This window comes from Trichoderma harzianum, assembly GCF_003025095.1.
Source record: "Trichoderma harzianum CBS 226.95 unplaced genomic scaffold M431scaffold_1, whole genome shotgun sequence".
Taxonomy (NCBI): domain Eukaryota; kingdom Fungi; phylum Ascomycota; class Sordariomycetes; order Hypocreales; family Hypocreaceae; genus Trichoderma; species Trichoderma harzianum.
The window spans coordinates 2,882,472-2,900,467 of record NW_020209249.1 but is presented as its reverse complement, the minus strand read 5'-3'; the positions used below and the strand labels follow the sequence as shown (position 1 = coordinate 2,900,467).

General features: G+C 49.0%; 7 protein-coding genes across 7 annotated transcripts; 4 read left to right on the top strand and 3 right to left on the bottom strand.

Moving 5' to 3' along the window:
* Positions 1–764: 764 nt before the first annotated feature.
* Positions 765–2,674, top strand: M431DRAFT_867 (hypothetical protein; the record flags this gene model as incomplete). The annotated part of the gene is made up of 6 exons (XM_024923710.1): positions 765–923; positions 993–1,094; positions 1,168–1,773; positions 1,835–2,087; positions 2,158–2,296; positions 2,362–2,674. 6 exons carry the CDS (start codon positions 765–767, stop codon positions 2,672–2,674), a joined length of 1,572 nt encoding a protein of 523 aa, XP_024780572.1.
* A 133-nt stretch (positions 2,675–2,807) lies between these two features.
* On the bottom strand, positions 2,808–3,441 carry M431DRAFT_104806 (hypothetical protein; the record flags this gene model as incomplete). Its single annotated transcript, XM_024911556.1, has 2 exons — positions 3,289–3,441; positions 2,808–3,233 (listed from the first exon to the last, which is right to left on the bottom strand). The coding sequence occupies exons 1-2, from the start codon at positions 3,379–3,381 to the stop codon at positions 2,808–2,810; spliced, it is 519 nt and encodes a 172-aa protein (XP_024780571.1). The 5' UTR covers positions 3,382–3,441.
* A 680-nt stretch (positions 3,442–4,121) lies between these two features.
* M431DRAFT_503063 (hypothetical protein) lies at positions 4,122–6,021 on the top strand. The gene has a single exon (XM_024918260.1). It carries the CDS (start codon positions 4,465–4,467, stop codon positions 5,740–5,742), a length of 1,278 nt encoding a protein of 425 aa, XP_024780570.1. The 5' UTR covers positions 4,122–4,464; the 3' UTR covers positions 5,743–6,021.
* A 449-nt stretch (positions 6,022–6,470) lies between these two features.
* M431DRAFT_503062 (glycoside hydrolase family 16 protein) lies at positions 6,471–9,133 on the top strand. Its single transcript, XM_024918259.1, has 4 exons — positions 6,471–6,588; positions 6,660–6,877; positions 6,955–7,397; positions 7,484–9,133. Exons 1-4 carry the CDS (start codon positions 6,494–6,496, stop codon positions 8,993–8,995), a joined length of 2,268 nt encoding a protein of 755 aa, XP_024780569.1. The 5' UTR covers positions 6,471–6,493; the 3' UTR covers positions 8,996–9,133.
* A 149-nt stretch (positions 9,134–9,282) lies between these two features.
* M431DRAFT_489677 (hypothetical protein) lies at positions 9,283–10,379 on the bottom strand (the record flags this gene model as incomplete). The annotated part of the gene is made up of 3 exons (XM_024916713.1): positions 9,283–9,651; positions 9,712–9,793; positions 9,859–10,379. The coding sequence occupies 3 exons, from the start codon at positions 10,377–10,379 to the stop codon at positions 9,283–9,285; spliced, it is 972 nt and encodes a 323-aa protein (XP_024780568.1).
* Positions 10,380–11,088: 709 nt separating this feature from the next.
* Positions 11,089–13,705, top strand: M431DRAFT_489676 (hypothetical protein; the record flags this gene model as incomplete). Its single annotated transcript, XM_024916712.1, has 7 exons — positions 11,089–11,150; positions 11,224–11,261; positions 11,320–12,209; positions 12,299–12,407; positions 12,478–12,921; positions 12,983–13,526; positions 13,621–13,705. The coding sequence occupies 7 exons, from the start codon at positions 11,089–11,091 to the stop codon at positions 13,703–13,705; spliced, it is 2,172 nt and encodes a 723-aa protein (XP_024780567.1).
* A 450-nt stretch (positions 13,706–14,155) lies between these two features.
* On the bottom strand, positions 14,156–14,918 carry M431DRAFT_199330 (hypothetical protein). The gene has a single exon (XM_024913303.1). The coding sequence runs from the start codon at positions 14,765–14,767 to the stop codon at positions 14,285–14,287; it is 483 nt and encodes a 160-aa protein (XP_024780566.1). The 5' UTR covers positions 14,768–14,918; the 3' UTR covers positions 14,156–14,284.
* Positions 14,919–17,996: the final 3,078 nt, after the last annotated feature.

Below are 17,996 nucleotides of genomic sequence, written 5' to 3'. Positions count from 1 at the left end.
GCTGAGCTATGCGCGGGCACCGGATATTGTCCAAGGCACTCGCCTGACTACGAGAGTAGTGGATTTTGCAACTCCTAACATCGACAGCAAGGAAGCTGTATCCCATGACTACAACTCCCAATGCCACTTGCTCACTCTCGATCCGGTCTACAAGAGAAATGCCCTGGTAAACAATAATGTACCTACGTGTGCTCGAGATGTTCTGTCCGAGCATATGTCTCTTGTTATCATCGGAGCAGCAAAAGAGTCCTTGGCCGACGGGTTAGATGAAGAACAACTCATAAAGGACGCTCGACATTAACCGCTATGTCCTCACTGCTTGATCCAAGGACACTGGAAATCATCCCCGGCCTTGTCATAAAGTTCTCATTTCCGACGCGCCCGGTTCTGATTGGAGGATGAGTGGCTATGAGACTTGCCTTTTTGGATACATGTATCTGTAAGCTTTGGCCAGAACCGCAACCGGCCTCTACGAGTAACATTGGATTAGTACCTATTCTCGGCACTGTGCACGCCGCAGGTCCGCCCGCACGGAGTTATATTCCGCACGAACAAAGACTAGGCCCGATCCCCCACGCCGAAACGCCCCGCATAGTGCTCACAGTACAGTGCGTGTGAACGGAGATAAGGCGTACAAGTCGCAGCCGGACAAGTGATATGGCATCATCACCTAGCCCGCCTCCTGATAGGGAACCTGTCACCTCAACTTTCAGCTTCGGTACCGGTGGAAAGCTTGCCGTTCATCACACAAAACACAAGATAACATGGCTCATCTAACGACGCTGCCAAACGAGATCCTTCACAACATTCTGCAATGGCTGGCGCCCAAGGACCTCGAGTCGCTACCCCGCGTCTGTAAAGCACTTCACAGCTTCGTGAAAGGCAATCAGAAGTTGTGTGAAGACATTTATATTCATCATTTTGTGAGTGCATTCGCAGGTCTTATATCTCGGCTTGATGTATTAGGAGCACGAGCTAACCATGGAAGCTAGGATTCACCTCCTGATGATGACGACAGACTTGATTGGGAGACTGAGTTGCATGACCTCGTCAAGCTGGAGAATATCTGTCACCGTGAAAATGTTGAAGACAAGGTAGGTATTGATGTTACTGGTTCACCAATCTGTAGAAATAACCTTGCGCTAACCAGCCATTTACACAATCCAGGAAGGTGAGCTGAGTTTTGTATACAAAGTAGTGACTAGGCTGCTCAAGCATGCCTCCCCCGCAAGCCATGCTGTGGAAACATCCGACACTCAGTATGCGTCCAGAAACGCAGACTTTCTCAATGCCCTCTTTGAAGACGAGTCCAGCCGTAAAGCCTTTCTTCAGAAGTCATCTCTGTTTGAGAGGGTCTACAGAACTCAGCACCACCCGTTCCCGGCTTTGGATAAGAGGCAACAACAAGAAAGCGCCAAGCTCCACTGCTTATACGGCAAGCCTATTCTTGAGACTGGAAGACTGCGATCTGCGAGGACGTATCCTTATGCCTGCTCTAAAGTCTATGATATTCGGCAGTACACTAACCGGACTCGATGGGGCCCATTCATGGATGAAGCTGGCGATTTAAAAGTAGATTGGGAGAAGGTAGAGGCTATTCTCATTGTACTCGGAAGTAACATTTACACCAAGAAGCTCACGCGGCTCTTTAACGATGTTTGGGACAGCCCTTTCTCTGGGTCGTGGAAAGGCAGCTTCATATCCTCCCCCATCACCGACCAATCGTCACTAGATGCCATGGATCCATACGGCGTGACCGGCACTTGGTATCGGGTATGTTGTCCTAGATCCTGGTTTGAGATAACCTGTGGTCAATAGCTAAACTTGCTTGCAGATTGTATGCTTCCTTGACTACAACGACTTCTTTAGTTACAACTTCACAAACCCCGAACGAGACGAATCTCCTCTTCACACGCTCGATGTTGGGGAAGCTACTCGTCTTATCATCATGAGGATTCACGTAACAAAAATCGAGCAGGCCGGGCCGGATTCGGAGTACTCCTCGGATCTGCCAATCGTCCACTATGAGGGCATCTCTCGCCCTCTCGATGATTCTTGGGATGACAATGCGTCCTCTGATCTCCGAGGTATGTATCTTGATCGCTACAGCTGTTTTACTGATAACCGTTGCTGAAGCTAAAGACTTTACTTCCAAAGGCACTGTTGGTTTGACCAAGGAGGGCGAGGTTCGATGGACGTCAGTGTCCATCTTTCAGGGACACGAGCGTTGGAAATCAGAAGGCGTACAGCTTTCAGGGCCAAAAAGTGGTAAAGTTATCGGTAACTGGTTTGACAGGTAAGTCCAAACACTTGTGCATCCCATCCCAGTCATATCCCTCAGCTGACCCGAATGTTCTACAGAGACTATGATCCTCATGGCCCTTGTGGACCATCGGCTTTCTGGAAGGCTAGTGACTCGGAGACGGCGCATGGTACGCACGCTGTTCTTCCCAGAAACTTTCTCCTATGGAGCGCACTGATTCAGATGGAAGATTCTGATCCAGAGGGTGACATGGAGTACACTATGGAGAATGAAGAGGAAGAGGAAGAGGATGATTCTGAATCTGAACCGGTGGCGAATGAGCTGCCAGAGCTGTTACTGGATGCGGAATTAGAGATTATTGAGATTACCCATCACATCGAGGATCATCCAGAGCCGTCATCTGGGGCTTGAACTGTTTCTATTGCTTATGGCGTCTATGTAGGATGACGGATCTCTTTTTCTATTATACTAGCAAGCTTTCATACCAAATCCCATTTCTCATTAACAATATTTGCCAAATTGGAAAATCTATGACCTCTGTCTGTTATAGCTTGGAAGGCTCTGGGTCAACAACATCAACATTTGCCTTGTTGTGCTCACAGATGCAGAGCAGCTCGTTGTCACTTTTCCTTCTCAGGGTGCCTCGCAATGCACACAGTCTCTTACCAACCTGTAGTATCTCGCACTCCACGAGTACCTCCATGCCAGCCGGAATGGGGCGCATGTATGTGGTGTTGAGGGTGCGGCTAACGCCCATGGTCTGCCAGAAACCAGGCTTGCTAACGAGCACAAGGACCAAAGACGTACAGAAATCAAGTAAGGACGCTGCAGCGCCGCCATGGAGATTGTTGAAGCCGTTGGTGTGCTTGCCTTCGACAGTGAAAGAAAATTTCACCGAAGGATGGGGGAGAGCCGATGATGCAGATAGGACTTTGATGTTGGGTATGAGGTTACTCATCCACCGCTGATTCTGTGAGTTCGTTAGCACTTGTAGTTTCCCGTTGGGAAATGGATTTGGAACATACTTCTTCGCCGTCTTGCTGAGAAAAGTGGTTTAACCAAGCCTCGACTTTTCCGACGTCGGTGTCTTCGTGGGGGATATCGTTATTGTTGCTCATCTTGAATGAGTGGTTGAGGTGTGTAAGGGAGATGAGATGGGACCGGACGCGGCGCTGACTCTAGCTTGGATGCGCGGAAAGGTTCCAAACTTGTCCGGATTCAATTTGTATATAGATAGTATTAAATAAGTATTTTATAATGGTTGTTTGGAGCGAATTTGACCGTCAATTGCGCAAATGCAATGGAGGTTGATGTCTGGTGAAGTGGACGTGATTGGTGAGAGTGAGAGCGAGACGGGAAAGTGTCGGATCGGGCAGTGAAATGAACCTCGGTTTGGATCTCGCTAGCGCGGGAGCTTAGCGGATTGATGCTGGCCTTCTTTGGCTGTAAAGTGACCACACTTGTACTGTACTTATTTGGTACATAATTGGCACGACGAGACAAGGCAAATGTTTTTTGATTGATGCTCCGATAGAGAGGCCATAATTAAGGTACCTAGGTAGTCTATGCCTCTCAATAGACAATCGGAATACCAATTTAAAAGGAAGTCGATATGCATTCATGAACTTGGATATTGCTCGTTGAAGCTTCCATAAAGCTAGCAAGTACCCGGGACTCGGGGCCGGAGCGTCTGAAGAGACCGTGGAATTGACTTCCAGGTTACCTTGAAAATGCCTCTCTTTCCATTTAATCCAAAAATTATATAAAATACAACGGTTATCCTCAATTATGTCAATTATAAACCAGTTAGTGAAGACAAATATGGTAGTCCCAGTACCCATACCAAATCATCGTTTCCGGGGAATCTGGGGCAGATGGACGGCACTTTTACCGAGGCACTTCACATGGCTGGAGCGTCATTGGCTTAGTGCGTGGACCGCGCCATGCCGAAATCCAGGCTATTGAGATGAGATGTACCTATCTATTCCTCCTGACACTTTCACCTCATCATCAACAATCCACCATTTCGACATTTTCGTCTCCTCCATCCTCGCACCGTTTCTCCTTTCTTCCTATTCACGGCATATCACACGAAATATAGCATTAATCGACGGCGACGGCGACAGCATAGGATTGACACTGCTACGGGCAGCGGCAAAGCAACGGCAGCACCATCATCAGCAGCTTAGCAAGCCGCCGCCATGGAGTTCATCACGGCCCTCAGGGGCACCTTCGACGGCCAGAAGCCCTCGCTTTTCGAAGTTCTCTCCGAGCAGCAGCTCAACAGCCTGCTACCGCCGACGCTGCGATACCTCCTGACCGTCGCCACGCACCGCCATCCGCGATACCTCCTCCGAATCCTCAACTCCTTCGACGAGCTATACGCGCTGTTGATGCTTGCCGTCGAGCGTCACTATCTGCGCACACGTGGTGGCTCCTTCACAGAGAATTTTTACGGCTTGAAACGCGAAAAAGCGCTTCACGGCGAGATCCCGAGAGCAAGCCTCGCCGCGCCGCATCTGGTCCGCGAGACGCTGAAGCTCACAACCAAGGATGTGTGGCAGAACCTGGCCGTGCTAGTCGGCGTGCCGTATCTCAAGCGGAAGCTGGACGAGTCATACGACATTAATGCGCCCCGAGCGCTTCTGGGCGCGGCATACACGCGGATGCCCGAGAATCCGACTCTGCGCGATCGATTCATGCACTACTACAGATGGTTTCTGCGCAACATTTACCCGCACGTCAACGCGGCCTACTGCTTCGCCATGCTGGCTTTTAACCTGGCCTACCTGTTCGACCGTACCAAATACCACAACCCGCTCATGTGGCTCATCGGCACGAGAATACGAAGGATGACCATGGCCGACTACCAGGCCATCGACAAGCTGTCCGAGCCGGCGAGTAATGCCGCCAAGCCCGGTCCGCGATCTCTGCTGTCGACACCTAAGGAGCTGGCATCTAGGGCCATGTCAAGCCTCTCTCTGCTGCTACCTATGAGTATTTTCGCACTGAAATTCCTCGAGTGGTGGTACCAGTCAGATTTTGCGAAGCAACTGTCACGAAAGGCAGCTGAGAGCATCGAGTTGCCTCCTCCTATTGTATCCGGCAAGGGTTCATTCGGCAAGAAGAAGAAGGAGGAGGGCAAGGAGGAAGAGGAGGAATCAAAAGAGGTGGCCATTACGGAAAAGGAGGCGCCGATTGCAACGCCGTCCATGCTCCCCATCTTTGTTGTTCGGTTCCCAGAAGACTCTTCCCTGTGCCCTATTTGTGTGGACGAGATCGTCACCCCAACGGTTTGCCAGACGGGTGTTGTCTACTGTTATACATGCATCCACCGATGGATTGAGGGCATGCATCCTAAACAGGAGGAGTTCATGGAAGACCGCGAGGGCAAGTGGGAGAGTGGCCAGGGCCGATGCGCCGTTACCGGAAAACGTGTCCTTGGTGGCACAGAAGGCCTGAGGAGAATCATTGTATAAAGGAGCCTCCGTGATAACACATAGAAATTCATTGGAGGATACTTGAGAGTATCTTATATATATATAAGAGGTGGATATTATAACATTGCAGCCAGGGTTTAATTCGGCATGTACGATTAGGAACATGTACATCAAAAGATCTAAGCAAGTGGGAAGCAACTGTAGATAGAGGCATATCATGGGGCGTTACTTGGGCGAAATACCCGACCTGAAAATAGACTTACTAAATGCGCGTTTGTTTCAATTAAAACTTTTCAATGACACGCGTCAAAAGCTTGGGATTTGCGCGACAGGCAGCCAATTTCTGTGACTCTGTGAATTGAAAGTCTCACCTTCTGGAATGCCTTCTCGTGTGTGTTGCCAGCACCACCATTCTTCTGTGTCTTGGCCATCCCGGCAACGAGGCTTCCAGGAATTGGCATTTTTCCTTTTTCGTTCTAGACAATGCAAAGGCGAGGCAAATCTCCCCGGGAAACAATGCCTTTCAATGCCACGATGCTTGTTGCGCGTCCGGATTGAGTCTGGCTATAGTGTGTCTCACTTATTTATGGCCTTGATCGCCATGAGGTTACGGGTCAGAGAGGACATTCCAGGGTCTGAATGCTGTCTCTTTGTGAGATATTCATGTATATAATGTGCAAATGCCTTTTTCAGCTTTGAAACCTCCTCTTTCCTTCTTCTTCTTCTCTCATGACAAGCTATCTTCAACCAAAAACTGCAGTATCAAGTGTCGTGCTGCAGTTGATTGAGGATGGAGTACTTTTTATCCACAACGTATGCTGGAGAGTCTCTGCTCTCCAACTTTAACTGGTTCGATGGGGTAGATCCCTCTCACGGATTCGTTTCGTAAGTGCTTTTGACATGGTTCTGACCATTGTTTATGTTTGCTGAGCTGACACTTAATCTGCATTATGTAGCTATCAAAATAGACAAAATGCTCACGCAATGGGCTTATACCAAATCGATGATAGAACAGGAGTTGTAAGACTAGGGGTTGACAGCACGAATAGCTATTCCGTCTCGGATAGGGGTCGGCCGAGTATTCGACTTGAGAGCAAAGATACATTTGATCAGGGCCTTTTCATTGCCGACTTCTTACACATGCCTCCTTCACATTGTGGATTGTGGCCAGCATGTAAGTTTAACTTGAATCCTATGCGATACCGATATTTAAAATGTTCAGGATATTGACTGACCATGGATTATAAACAGTTTGGACGTATGGTGATAACTGGCCGTACGACGGCGAGATTGATATCATTGAAGGAGTCAACACTGCCCACACCAACATCATATCAGCCCACACGGCAGACGGATGTAGTCAGGGCAATGACATACTCGGACTGTTCAGTGGCGAGCAAATAAACACAGAATGTGCCGTTGGCACTGATAACATTGGCTGCGGCTTTCATCCCTCACCTGACGACACTTCATCATATGGTGACGGATTCAATGCCGCTCACGGAGGTGTTTATGCCATGCAATGGGATAATGTGCATATTCGCATTTGGCACTTCCCTCGCGGGTCGATCCCGAGAGATATCGAGGCCAAGAAGCCCAATCCTGACACATGGGGACAGCCGATTGCTATTTTCGGGGGATCGCAATGCAAGGTTGGCAACTACTTTAAGCACATGAGATTGGTTCTCAATATTGTGAGTATATAAACATACCCGCTCATACGCACACATCAGCCGATGGACGTCGAGAGAGAAGAGTATTTCGAGACTGACCAAGCCAGAACTTTTGCGGCGACTATGGTGACGCTGTCTGGGGCAGAACGGACCAATGCAACGAATTTGCGCCGACGTGCGATGAATACGTGGCAAACAACCCCGAGGCCTTTACCAACGCATACTGGGACGTGCAATATATCGATGCCTACGAGTATCGTCCGCGTGTCCACGACCCATGGCCAAGCTGGAACTCAACCCAGCCAAAGCCAAGCTGGAACTTGACTCTTCCTCGTCCTCGTCCAGGTCCCTACAGTGATGAGCGTACAACGACTTTATACAAGCACACTCGCTTGACCGAGACTGTGACGGTATTCGCTACTGGGCATGTTCCTCACCGTCCCTGGGATGATCAAGTTCCTGCTGCAACGACTGATGCTATTGAACCGGTGGCAACCAGGGCACCTGTCAATCCCATCAAGATCAATCATTATTCGTACCTCGGCTGCTTCTACTCGAATAGCGGCTTTGAAACATTCCACGAGGTTGCTGACAGCAGGGACATGACTCTTGAGCGGTGTGTCGATCTATGCAATAAGAAGACTTATGTTGGCATATTCGACTCCCACTGTTTCTGCGCGGACACTCTCGATGCTGAAACAATGGCAACCAAAAAGGAGGGTCTATGCAACAAAGTGTGTCCAGGAAACCAGCTCGAGTTCTGCGGTGGCATAGTTACGCCCAGGGACATTGATGCGCCACGCAAGAAGTTCGTTTCAGAGACTTTGCCGCTGCACGCGCTTACTGTGTACGGCTGTGTTGAAGACGAAAAGTTGGAACAACCGCCGGCGATGGCACCGGGATCGAATTGGACGGAGAAGGGGTGGTCTAAGACGATTACTGAGGTGGCTGAGGTGACTGTTTTCCCGGTTTCTGAGCAGGATTCTCGTGAACAGGGTTGGCAATGGAGTGACAAGCATGAAGGTGGCCATGAGTGGAGTGACAAGAATGGTGAGAAGAATGATTGGCAGAAAGATGGAGGTGAGAAATACGATGGCGAGAAGCATGATGGAGACGATTGCGATTGTGACGACAAGAGCGGAGACGGACACGATTGGAACAAGCATGAAGGAGATGGACACGGCCACAATGAGGGTGACTGGAAAGAATCCGGTTCTTGGGACCCCTCAGCAGCAGAGGAAAAGAGCTGGCCTTCGAAACCTGAGATCTCAGAGATTGTGATCCCAGTGACGGAGACGGTCGTTGACTGCCCCGAGACAAAGCAAGCTGCTGTCACACCTACATGGCTGCCGCATGCTGATGCCAAGCCTTGGGTTCCTTCTGACCCTCCTCACCCTCCTCCTGGGCCATCACCATCACACGACGACCATTGGCATGATCCTCCTTCGCACGATGACGATCATGACAAATCTCATCCTCCGCCTTCAACGTTCCCAGAGACACCCGTGAGCCCGCCCGTGGTGCTTGTTGCAGGAGCATCAACCGTGTATGCGGGATTGGAGAAGTACCTGGCAATCTTGGGTTTGAGCATAGTGGTTCTTCTCATGAGAATCATTTAACCTCAAATTCAATGAAGAAAGATCAAAAGAGAAAAAAAAAAGACAACAACATAATGAACGCTCGGGACGGAGCCTTTATCTTTTGTATACAGAATACTCCCAGCATAAAGTGCGCGCATTGTATCAACATTAATCACAGGGATTTCTTTTGTTTAGTATGTAGCTTTTTTAGGATTTAATAAACGATAAATTCTCAACAACAGCATTTGTGTTGTATTTCTTCTCTCAATTTCAAAACATGGCTATTATAGTATTGGTCTTGGAGTTTCCTATCTAATAAATCCAAGCTAAATATCAACGACCACCGCCCGATTCTTCACCTTGCCAGTGCTTCCATACATCTGAGCGGCATTCACAAGTAGGCCACCTTGGTTGCTTCCAGGGCCTCCCATGATCCATTTCCATAGCACGGCATGAACCCCATGCAGCAGCACGTAAAAGTGATCCCACCAAGCAGCGTTTGGAACAAAATCCCAAAAGGGCCCGCGAGTAGGCCGAGAGAGCAGCCGCTCGTAGGCAAGCTGCATGTCGTCGAAGAAGATGGATTCCTTGCCGTAGCCCCAGTGAACATGACCAAAGACGTGGAGACGAGGCTTGACGCGCCAGAGTTCTTTAAGCAGATGAGGATCGCCGAGGCCAAGATCCAAGTGGTGTTTCTATATGAGACAAATTAGCAAGCTGAGCTCATAGTAGACAGAAGAGGACAATTGTTATACCGGAGGGCAGTGTGTCACCAGAATATCGGTCTGAGGCGGGATTCTGCTAAACCACGGTGAATTGGTAGGCTCATATTGGAATCTATATTCGAGTCAGCATTCCAAATGTCCCAACTTGAAATCAATATCTCTCGCTGGCACACTCACGCAAAGCTCTCTGGTCCACATTCCGGAATATCGGGCACACCAAAAATGGTGAGTTTACGTCCATGAATTTCTTGCACAGTCAAGCCACTTTCAAGATAATGCAGTCCCTCCAAGTTAACCACAGCACCAGCCTTGACGTCCGGGTCAAGGCGGCTACGCGAGTCAAACCAGCTATCGTGATTTCCACAGACAACAATCTTCACTTGATGAGGTTGGTCCTTCAGCCAGTCGAGCTGTTTTTGAATATCTTCAGCGGTCCCAGAATTGGTCAAGTCGCCTGCATGAATGAGGATGTCGCCCGCGGGGATATCGACCACTTGGTCATGGGTGTCGGATATGCAGACAACTCGAATAGCTGGTTTGCCACGAGGAGGAACAAACGGTTGGCCTCGGAGGAAGAGAAAGATGTGATAGAGCCTGACGGTGATGAAAGTCAATGGAGAGAGGAGCAGCTGATCGAGGAGAGTGAGGCGCTCCCACTGGTTCTCCCGGCGAAGGCCGAGAAAAGTGAGCAGGCCCATGACGAGCGTTAAAGCAGCGCTGGCACTGAATATGGTGATGCTAAATCTGATAGAGATTGGCCAGCATTGTGGTGTTTTTGCATATCAAAGGCTGCATGTACATGTAATGAGAAGGGCTGAAAGGTATGACGCATCTCAAGAGGGATGAGCTCATGGCTCATGGTGTCAATGCTGTTTGCTGATTGGCTGGATTCTAGCCCTTCCCGGGAGAGGCTTAGCCCGGCTTTTCTGGAGATTGAATCTGGGATCTGCCTACGGAGTAGCTGATCGTCAATGGCTGGAAATGGCTTCACATGACGAGGTTTTCAGCTGTCATGGATGATGCACGTCGTCTTTTTTCTTCTTTATTTCCCATCCCTCCCCAATTCCTTTCACTTTTTCTCTTATACCTTCCACCATATCGTCTATTTCTCTCTACTCGTCAACCTCTTTGTCTTTCTGGACAAGCTAATCCTTATAGGGTAACCACACAGCCCAGTGACGTCTTTGCCCGCCATCCCCACAACAGCTCCTGACAATCTTGCTATCGATTGACCACATACGCAGCTCAGCTCTTTCTCTCTCTCTTTTGCAACCCCTACAACTGCGTACCACTTGCACGCACGCTTCCTGGTGCTGCATGCAGTCAATTATAAAGATTAATTCATTTCTCTCTTCCTAATCATCCTCATCGAGCTCTTGTGCTTATCTCGTGCCCGACGTCATCGACATGTCAAGCCTGCGGGGCTTGTACGGTAAGGGGGAGGATCAGGGTATAGAGGGCAACTTTGGGTAAGCATGTGATTACGATTTGCAGCTTTCCATTTCATAATCTAGCCAACGACCCATGCTGAAAACAATAAAGGGTTGATTATGTGATTCATTACCGAATACCACCCAAGGGTATGTCCATCTTGATACTTGAACTCATCCTCTCTTGCACTGGCTTACACCACTGTAGAGAAAGAGAAGGCAGAGGCCGCCTTTGTTCAGCTCATTGAAGCTCTCACAAATATCGGTCTCACCACTGCTGTTCGATGTGGTGACAAGGACTCTCTTCTCGTCTTCACCAGGCTCGCCTCAAATGATCTGTTGGCCCGGCAGGTCTACAGCTCTCGCCTCCAGGACTGGCTGCAAGGAGTCCGCATCAAAGCCCCTGCCAGCGATGTCACGCAGGCAATCAAGGACGAGCCCGTTACTGAGGCTGAGAGGCTTCGATTGGTCTATCTCCTGATTACCGAGTCTCGAAATGAGGGAGGCGCGGGCATTACGCAGGGGCAAGGCCAGTGGAAGTACGTTGAAGCCATCTTTCCACTCCATAACAATGCATTCAACAAGGAGTGGCTACATAAATGGAGCAAAAAGTACATATTGGACCAATCCGATTTAGACGACATTCGAGACAAGTTTGGCGAGGGCGTTGCCTTTTACTTTGCGTTCCTCAAGGATTACTTCCGCTTCCAGATATTTCCGGCCGTGGTAGGCTTCTCTTGTTGGATGCTGATGGGACAGTTCTCTACATTTTATGCCATCTGCAGCTGTCTCTGGTCCGTCGTGTTTTTTGAGTATTGGAAGCGCAAGGAAGCTGATTTGTCCATCACTTGGGGTGTTCGCGGCGTTTCCAAGATACAGCATCCACGAGCGGAATTTCAGTGGGATTTTGAGGCGGAGGACGCAGTTACGGGAGAGCCTATCAAGATTTATGCTCCTATTAAGCGGTTACAAACTCAGCTTCTTCAGATACCTTTTGCTGTAGCCTGCATCGTTGTATTAGGCGGGCTTGTGGCAACGGTAAACTCTCTGGAGATTTTTATCAACGAAGTATATGCTGGTCCAGGGAAGGCGTATCTGGTGAGTATGCCATTTTTTGACCTGAGAACCTCCTATCCTGTCTTTATTCATCATTTTTGCAACATGCAATGCTAATATTTGCGGCATAGGGCTTCCTGCCATCCATCTTACTTGCCACCCTGACACCGACATTTTCGACTATTCTCATGTCTGCTGCTAAGAAGCTGACAGATAAAGAGAATTATGATACCATGGACGGTACGTGTACAAAGTAAAAATCTCAAAGCAAGTCACTCCGAAGTAAAACTAATTGAATCTCCCTTTAAAGCACACCATGCTGCTTTGGTCCAGAAACAGTTTGTGCTCAACTTCATGACTTCATATATGGCATTGACTTTTACGGCCTTTGTCTACATTCCCTTTGGTAGCATTTTGCAGCCATTCCTTAACTTTTGGGGCAAGACTGCTCAAACTCTCACCATGAGCGAGGTTCCATTGACCACGCGCCAGTTTGAATCAAACCCCCAGAGAATTGCCAACCAAATGTACTACACCACGGTCACGGCACAAATTATTAATACTCTTACCGAAGTCGTTGTACCCTACATCAAGCACAAAGCTACTGTTAAAGCAAAAGAGCTGTCGTCCAATGGCGCGGTTAAGTCTAATGACCAGCCCGAAGAAGCCGAGTTCTTGAAGCGCGTACGAAATCAAACTGGGCTCGAGGTCTACGACGTTACTGCAGACTACCGTGAGATGGTAATGCAGTTTGGTGAGTTGAGACTCTGCATTACATTCTATCATGATGGAATAGCTTTACTAACTTCGAACAGGCTATCTCTCTCTGTTTTCCGTTTCATGGCCTCTTACGGCCTGCTTTTTCCTTCTCAACAACTGGATCGAGCTGCGATCCGATGCTCTGAAGATTGTCATTGGCTGTCGCAGACCCATCCCATGGCGAGCCGACTCCATTGGACCGTGGTTGACGGCCCTGGGCTTCCTTTCATGGCTCGGCAGCGTCACCAGCGCTGCTATTGTCTATCTTTGCAGTGCTGACAAGCAAGATGGCACCGTATCATACATCACTGCGGGTGGTGTTCTCCTCAGCATCCTCCTGGCTGAACACCTCTACTTTGCGGCTCAGCTTACCGTTCGATTTGTCATGGGTAAGGTGGAGAGCCCAGGCCTCCAGAGGGAACGCAAGGAACGCTTCCAGATGAGGAAGAAGCTCTTGGAGGAGACCGTCGGCCACGTGGCGAGCGAGAAGGCCACTGTCGAGGTTCCAGGGGTCGAAAAGACGGAGCAAATCACTAGGCAAACATTGGAAGAGGAAGCCAGGCTGGCCTCGATCCATGGGCATGGATCCCCCGAAGAACTGTAAGAAATTTGGTGTCAAACTTGTTTGCTTGGCTTTTGGATAGCCTTGCATGCTAGGTCGTGCAGACTCAGTTGTGGCTGACATGGATAACAGGTTCTGGCAACGCCAGCGAGGCATGCAGGATACAATCTTGGTCGGCCGGAAATTGATCGCAGAGCAGTCTAGTGGCAAGGCCTGAGGTTGAGCCTGCGTAAGGGCATCAGGGGCATCTGTACTAATCTCTCGAGTGCGGAGATTCTGGCGTCCAGGTCAAGGCCACACCCTGCAGCCGTCGTACAGAAGACTCCGTACGGATTAATACGCTGCGTGCCCCGTCGACTAACCTTTGCCGCGGGCTCTGGAAATGGGGATATGCCCCATTGCGATACCGACAACTTTGGACATGGGACAATGTGGAGGCGGTCGAGGTGGGGCTGGCGATGTTGAAGACACAGCACGTGCTCGGAGCTTGCGACCGATACGGAAGACGGAAGCCGGAGGACGGAAGACGGGGGTCTGAAGTTGATTATGGAGACTGTTTGCTGGGTTTTGGATAGCAGCTTGCTCGCTAGCTAGCGTTTTGTCGTGAATCCTTTTCACAAGCGATGAGTTTGTCGTGTGTTTCGTGCTGTAGAAACTTGATGCTATCTATACAAGGATGCTCTCTCTCGCCTATGGAATAACGAGATTCAAGCATGTTGACGTTGGCTCTGCTTGGCTTGAACTATCAACGCCAAAAGACACCCCTCCCCCGTCTAAGTCCACGCCCCCTTGAGGATCAGACAAAAAAAAAAGTCGCGCTTGCGTCTTCAGACAATAGGAAGCCCGTGCAGCTAGCACATCTTGCCCAACATGGCGATTGATCACGAGGGGAGAGCGAGGCAAACAAGGCCAGATCTGATCGGCGGGTTGGACAATAGGAATCCGCAATGCTCGCACATGATGCAGCTAGAGGATTTAAAAGGATGGGATGGAACCTATAGATGCTCTGCATGAGGGCGCACAGACGTGAGGGTGATCTGCAATCCCTTTGACGATGGAGAAATTCAAGGATCAAGGGACTTACATTGTCACCGACTTTTTCGGTTCGACGCGGGACGTTGGATGAAGACTGATCTAACAATAGATTCGAGATGAACTTAAACAAAAACAAGAAAAATTCAAGGATCAAGGGATTTGATATTGTCACCGACTTTTTCGTTTCGATGCGGGACGTTGGAGGAGACTGATCTAACAATAGACTCGAGATGAACTCAAACATTGCATCAATAGGTACTGGCCTCAACAAAGCATGCAAGCCTGCCCCATTCACAGGTACCGGCAGGGCTCAACCGATCGTGTTTCGAAAGTTTGATATCAAGATGCGCTTCTGTATGTAATTGTTGATAGAAATTTGAGTTTTTTTGAACAAGGGGTCCCACGATCCACCTAGTTCGTGTCATCTCTTTTTTTAATCGATCTTACCCCATACTCAGGATAACATGTACGCACAGGTAAATGTGACAAGTGAATACCATGCTAGCAGGCGGTTGGATTAGGCTGCCTTATTGAAAATATGTGGCTAAAAGAAGAGTTGGAGTTGGATGGCTGAAAAATATTTATCGTTGGAACGCTGATGAAAAAAGGCTGAGATTAGCTTGTATGGCATTTTTGGTGTTATGAGACACACATTTTGGGAGGGACTGCATACAGCCTTTGTGCCAATTTCTTATCTGTGATTCTTTGATGCCTAGCAGGCAGTAAAAATAAAAGAGCCAAGAATTCAGTGGCGCTCATATCGCAATAAGGATTCCGACGCTGACGTTGGAGGATTTTCTTGGAGTTTGACAGAGGATCTGAAACTTGTATAACCTCAACTCAACAGATGAGCTTAATAAGCAGCCTCGACACAATTGAACTGGCCAAGCTACGGGATCAGCCATATCAAGCAACTTTATTCAATGTTCTCTCGACTTGTAACCGTCGATTTGTGCAATACTAGAACTAGAGGTTTCATCAACCTTCAAATGGTGTACTGAACTGTCGTCAACTAGACATCTATCTCTAGACGGAGTGAAAAGCCGTCGACTCACTGCTAATGACTGCAACAAAGGATGTAAATCAGTTACACGACTTAAGCGCCTCCGCATTCCACCCCGTAAGAGTGTCCACGTAGTTATTCCGCCGAGCCGTGTCCCAGCCGTGTGTCCCCGGAAGCATCATCACGGCCCCCGCCAACACCATCCTTCGTTTCTGAAGAACGTGGGTGGGCAAGGACCCCCATCACTCAGCTGGAAATACTTCTAACGCACAATCTCCGAGGCTTTGCAGGGCTATTCAACTTTAACTAATCGAGGTATATTAGTCGAGGCTTTCAGCGAGAGTGTCGTCATGGCAGTTTCTTGAAATGATAAGCTTGCGTCCAACGATACCGCCGAAAAACAATCCGCCGGATAAACTTGAAATGCAGTCATCAAACATGATGAAACATGCCTACTAGCGGTCTATATCTAAATGTAGTAAGCAGCACGAAATATGATTGCAGCAGTAGGACAGAGTAGAACAGCCCGGACAATCCCCGTTGTCTCCCGAGAGACTGTAGTGGAACTGATGGTCTCCCTCGGAACTGCTTTCGTGATTTTTCCGATATCCAACAGTTTGATGGCTTTTCGAATTCTGCGTTAAAAAGAGCTTCTCTCATACTTCTCCACCTAACAAGACATATGGCTCAGGTTCTCAGTGAGACCCCACCCGTTCAGCATCCATCACATCTACAAACCTGAAGTCCCTCGAGCTTGACCATATGCGAACCACTAATAAACTTGGAACGTGCCTTGTAGTAGAGGCATGGGCCCGAACAGGGTTCGGTCTTTCTTAAGGCTGAGAGCTTTAAACTTGTACGGGCTATTATAGCACATAGACTAAACGCCTTGGTCTCTCCTCACTCAAAGGAGGACATTAATTTGATGTTGATGGAGCTGTATATGCTTAGTAGGTAGGTCTATGTACTGTGATAGTACTTTGTTCTCCCTGGCAGGCGCCTTGATAATACTACATACATATAAGCGAGCTTCATGCGGATGGTTTACGTCATCTCAAATGAGTACTTGACTGGCCACATCTCGGCTCATTATCATGTTGCAATTTCTCGCGACTCGCTACCATACTAGCAAGGCTGCATGAAGAACGCAAAAGGAGCTATGAGTGCTAACCTGTTACGCGGCGTCAACTTCCCGAGGAGAGGTGGTGCTAAATGGCCCTACTGGCCGGTCCAGATTCCACACATTCCACATTCCCATGAGACCCTTGACGGTCGAGAACCCTTGATGGGTGGCTAGCCCATATGGAGGCGACTGATCCGACTTGGTGGTGTTGGTAGATTGCCAGTAGGATCTGTTCATGCGGATGGCATGCGGGCTAACGAGACATGGGGGTTGGAGTGCATTCACTTACATGTCGTACATGCAAGGTACGGGCAGTAAGACTACTCGTACATGTGCATAGACATACATGAGCTCATAATGTTGAACGAATGGCACCTCGAGGGCCAATGGGTGAGCTGAGTTTTGCCCTGGTACCTACGAGTTCATGCATGTATTTGTCTCTCATTCGTTCATCCTCTCCCGCTCAATGATGCAGATCAACACTTGTTGTTGATGCTTCAATGTCCTTTGATGGAATAGCTCCAGTGCGGCACTCGTATCGACATCGATCAACAACGGTGCCTGTGCCTGCTTTGAGCTACTGCACAAGTGCTCACTGGAATGTGACGAACCGTGCTTCCAGTTCTTTAGAGGCACATGGGAATAAGCAACATCGGCCAACCAAAGGGGGTGTGTGCATTGCAACATTATCCGGAACGTCACTTTGTGATGGATGGATGGAGAGTGAGTGGCTGATACACCTTGCGTCCCCCATGTAAGATGCTAATCTGCTTAAATCGTGAGGTCCCCCCTTTTTGCTACTCTGGAACAGTAAACTCGACGGCCCAAAAGTCCTTGGGGATTTGTTGAGATAACCTGCTGAGACTCAATTGGCCTCGAGGATGCCGATAACCATGTTCCAGGGCCTCAATTGGGTGTTGTTGAAGCGACAGCAGTTCGTGTTAGGGTTCATGTCATGTAACCACAGCATTGACGCTCGGGCACAGAACAATTACCCGTTGGTCCGTCATACCTGGATGCTTGTATGTACATGGATTACTCGTACATGGATGGATGGATGGATGGATGGGATCAAATGTCTTACCTGCGTGCATCTGCCATTCTCCACTCTTCACCACACTCGCGGGCTCCCAAACTTCTCCATCTTCAGCCCAACCACCATCCAGGAACGGGATCCATGGAGGGGCACCAGGAGGAGCTGCTAAAGAGACTGACTGGACTGGAACTGGACTGGCATCCACAAAGAAGATTGATGAAATATTCGCTCAGCGGCGGCTTTGTTTGGTTTGATTGAGATTGAGAGAAAGGGGGGGCCCCTTTCAGAGCTTTTGCACTATTGCAGCCTTT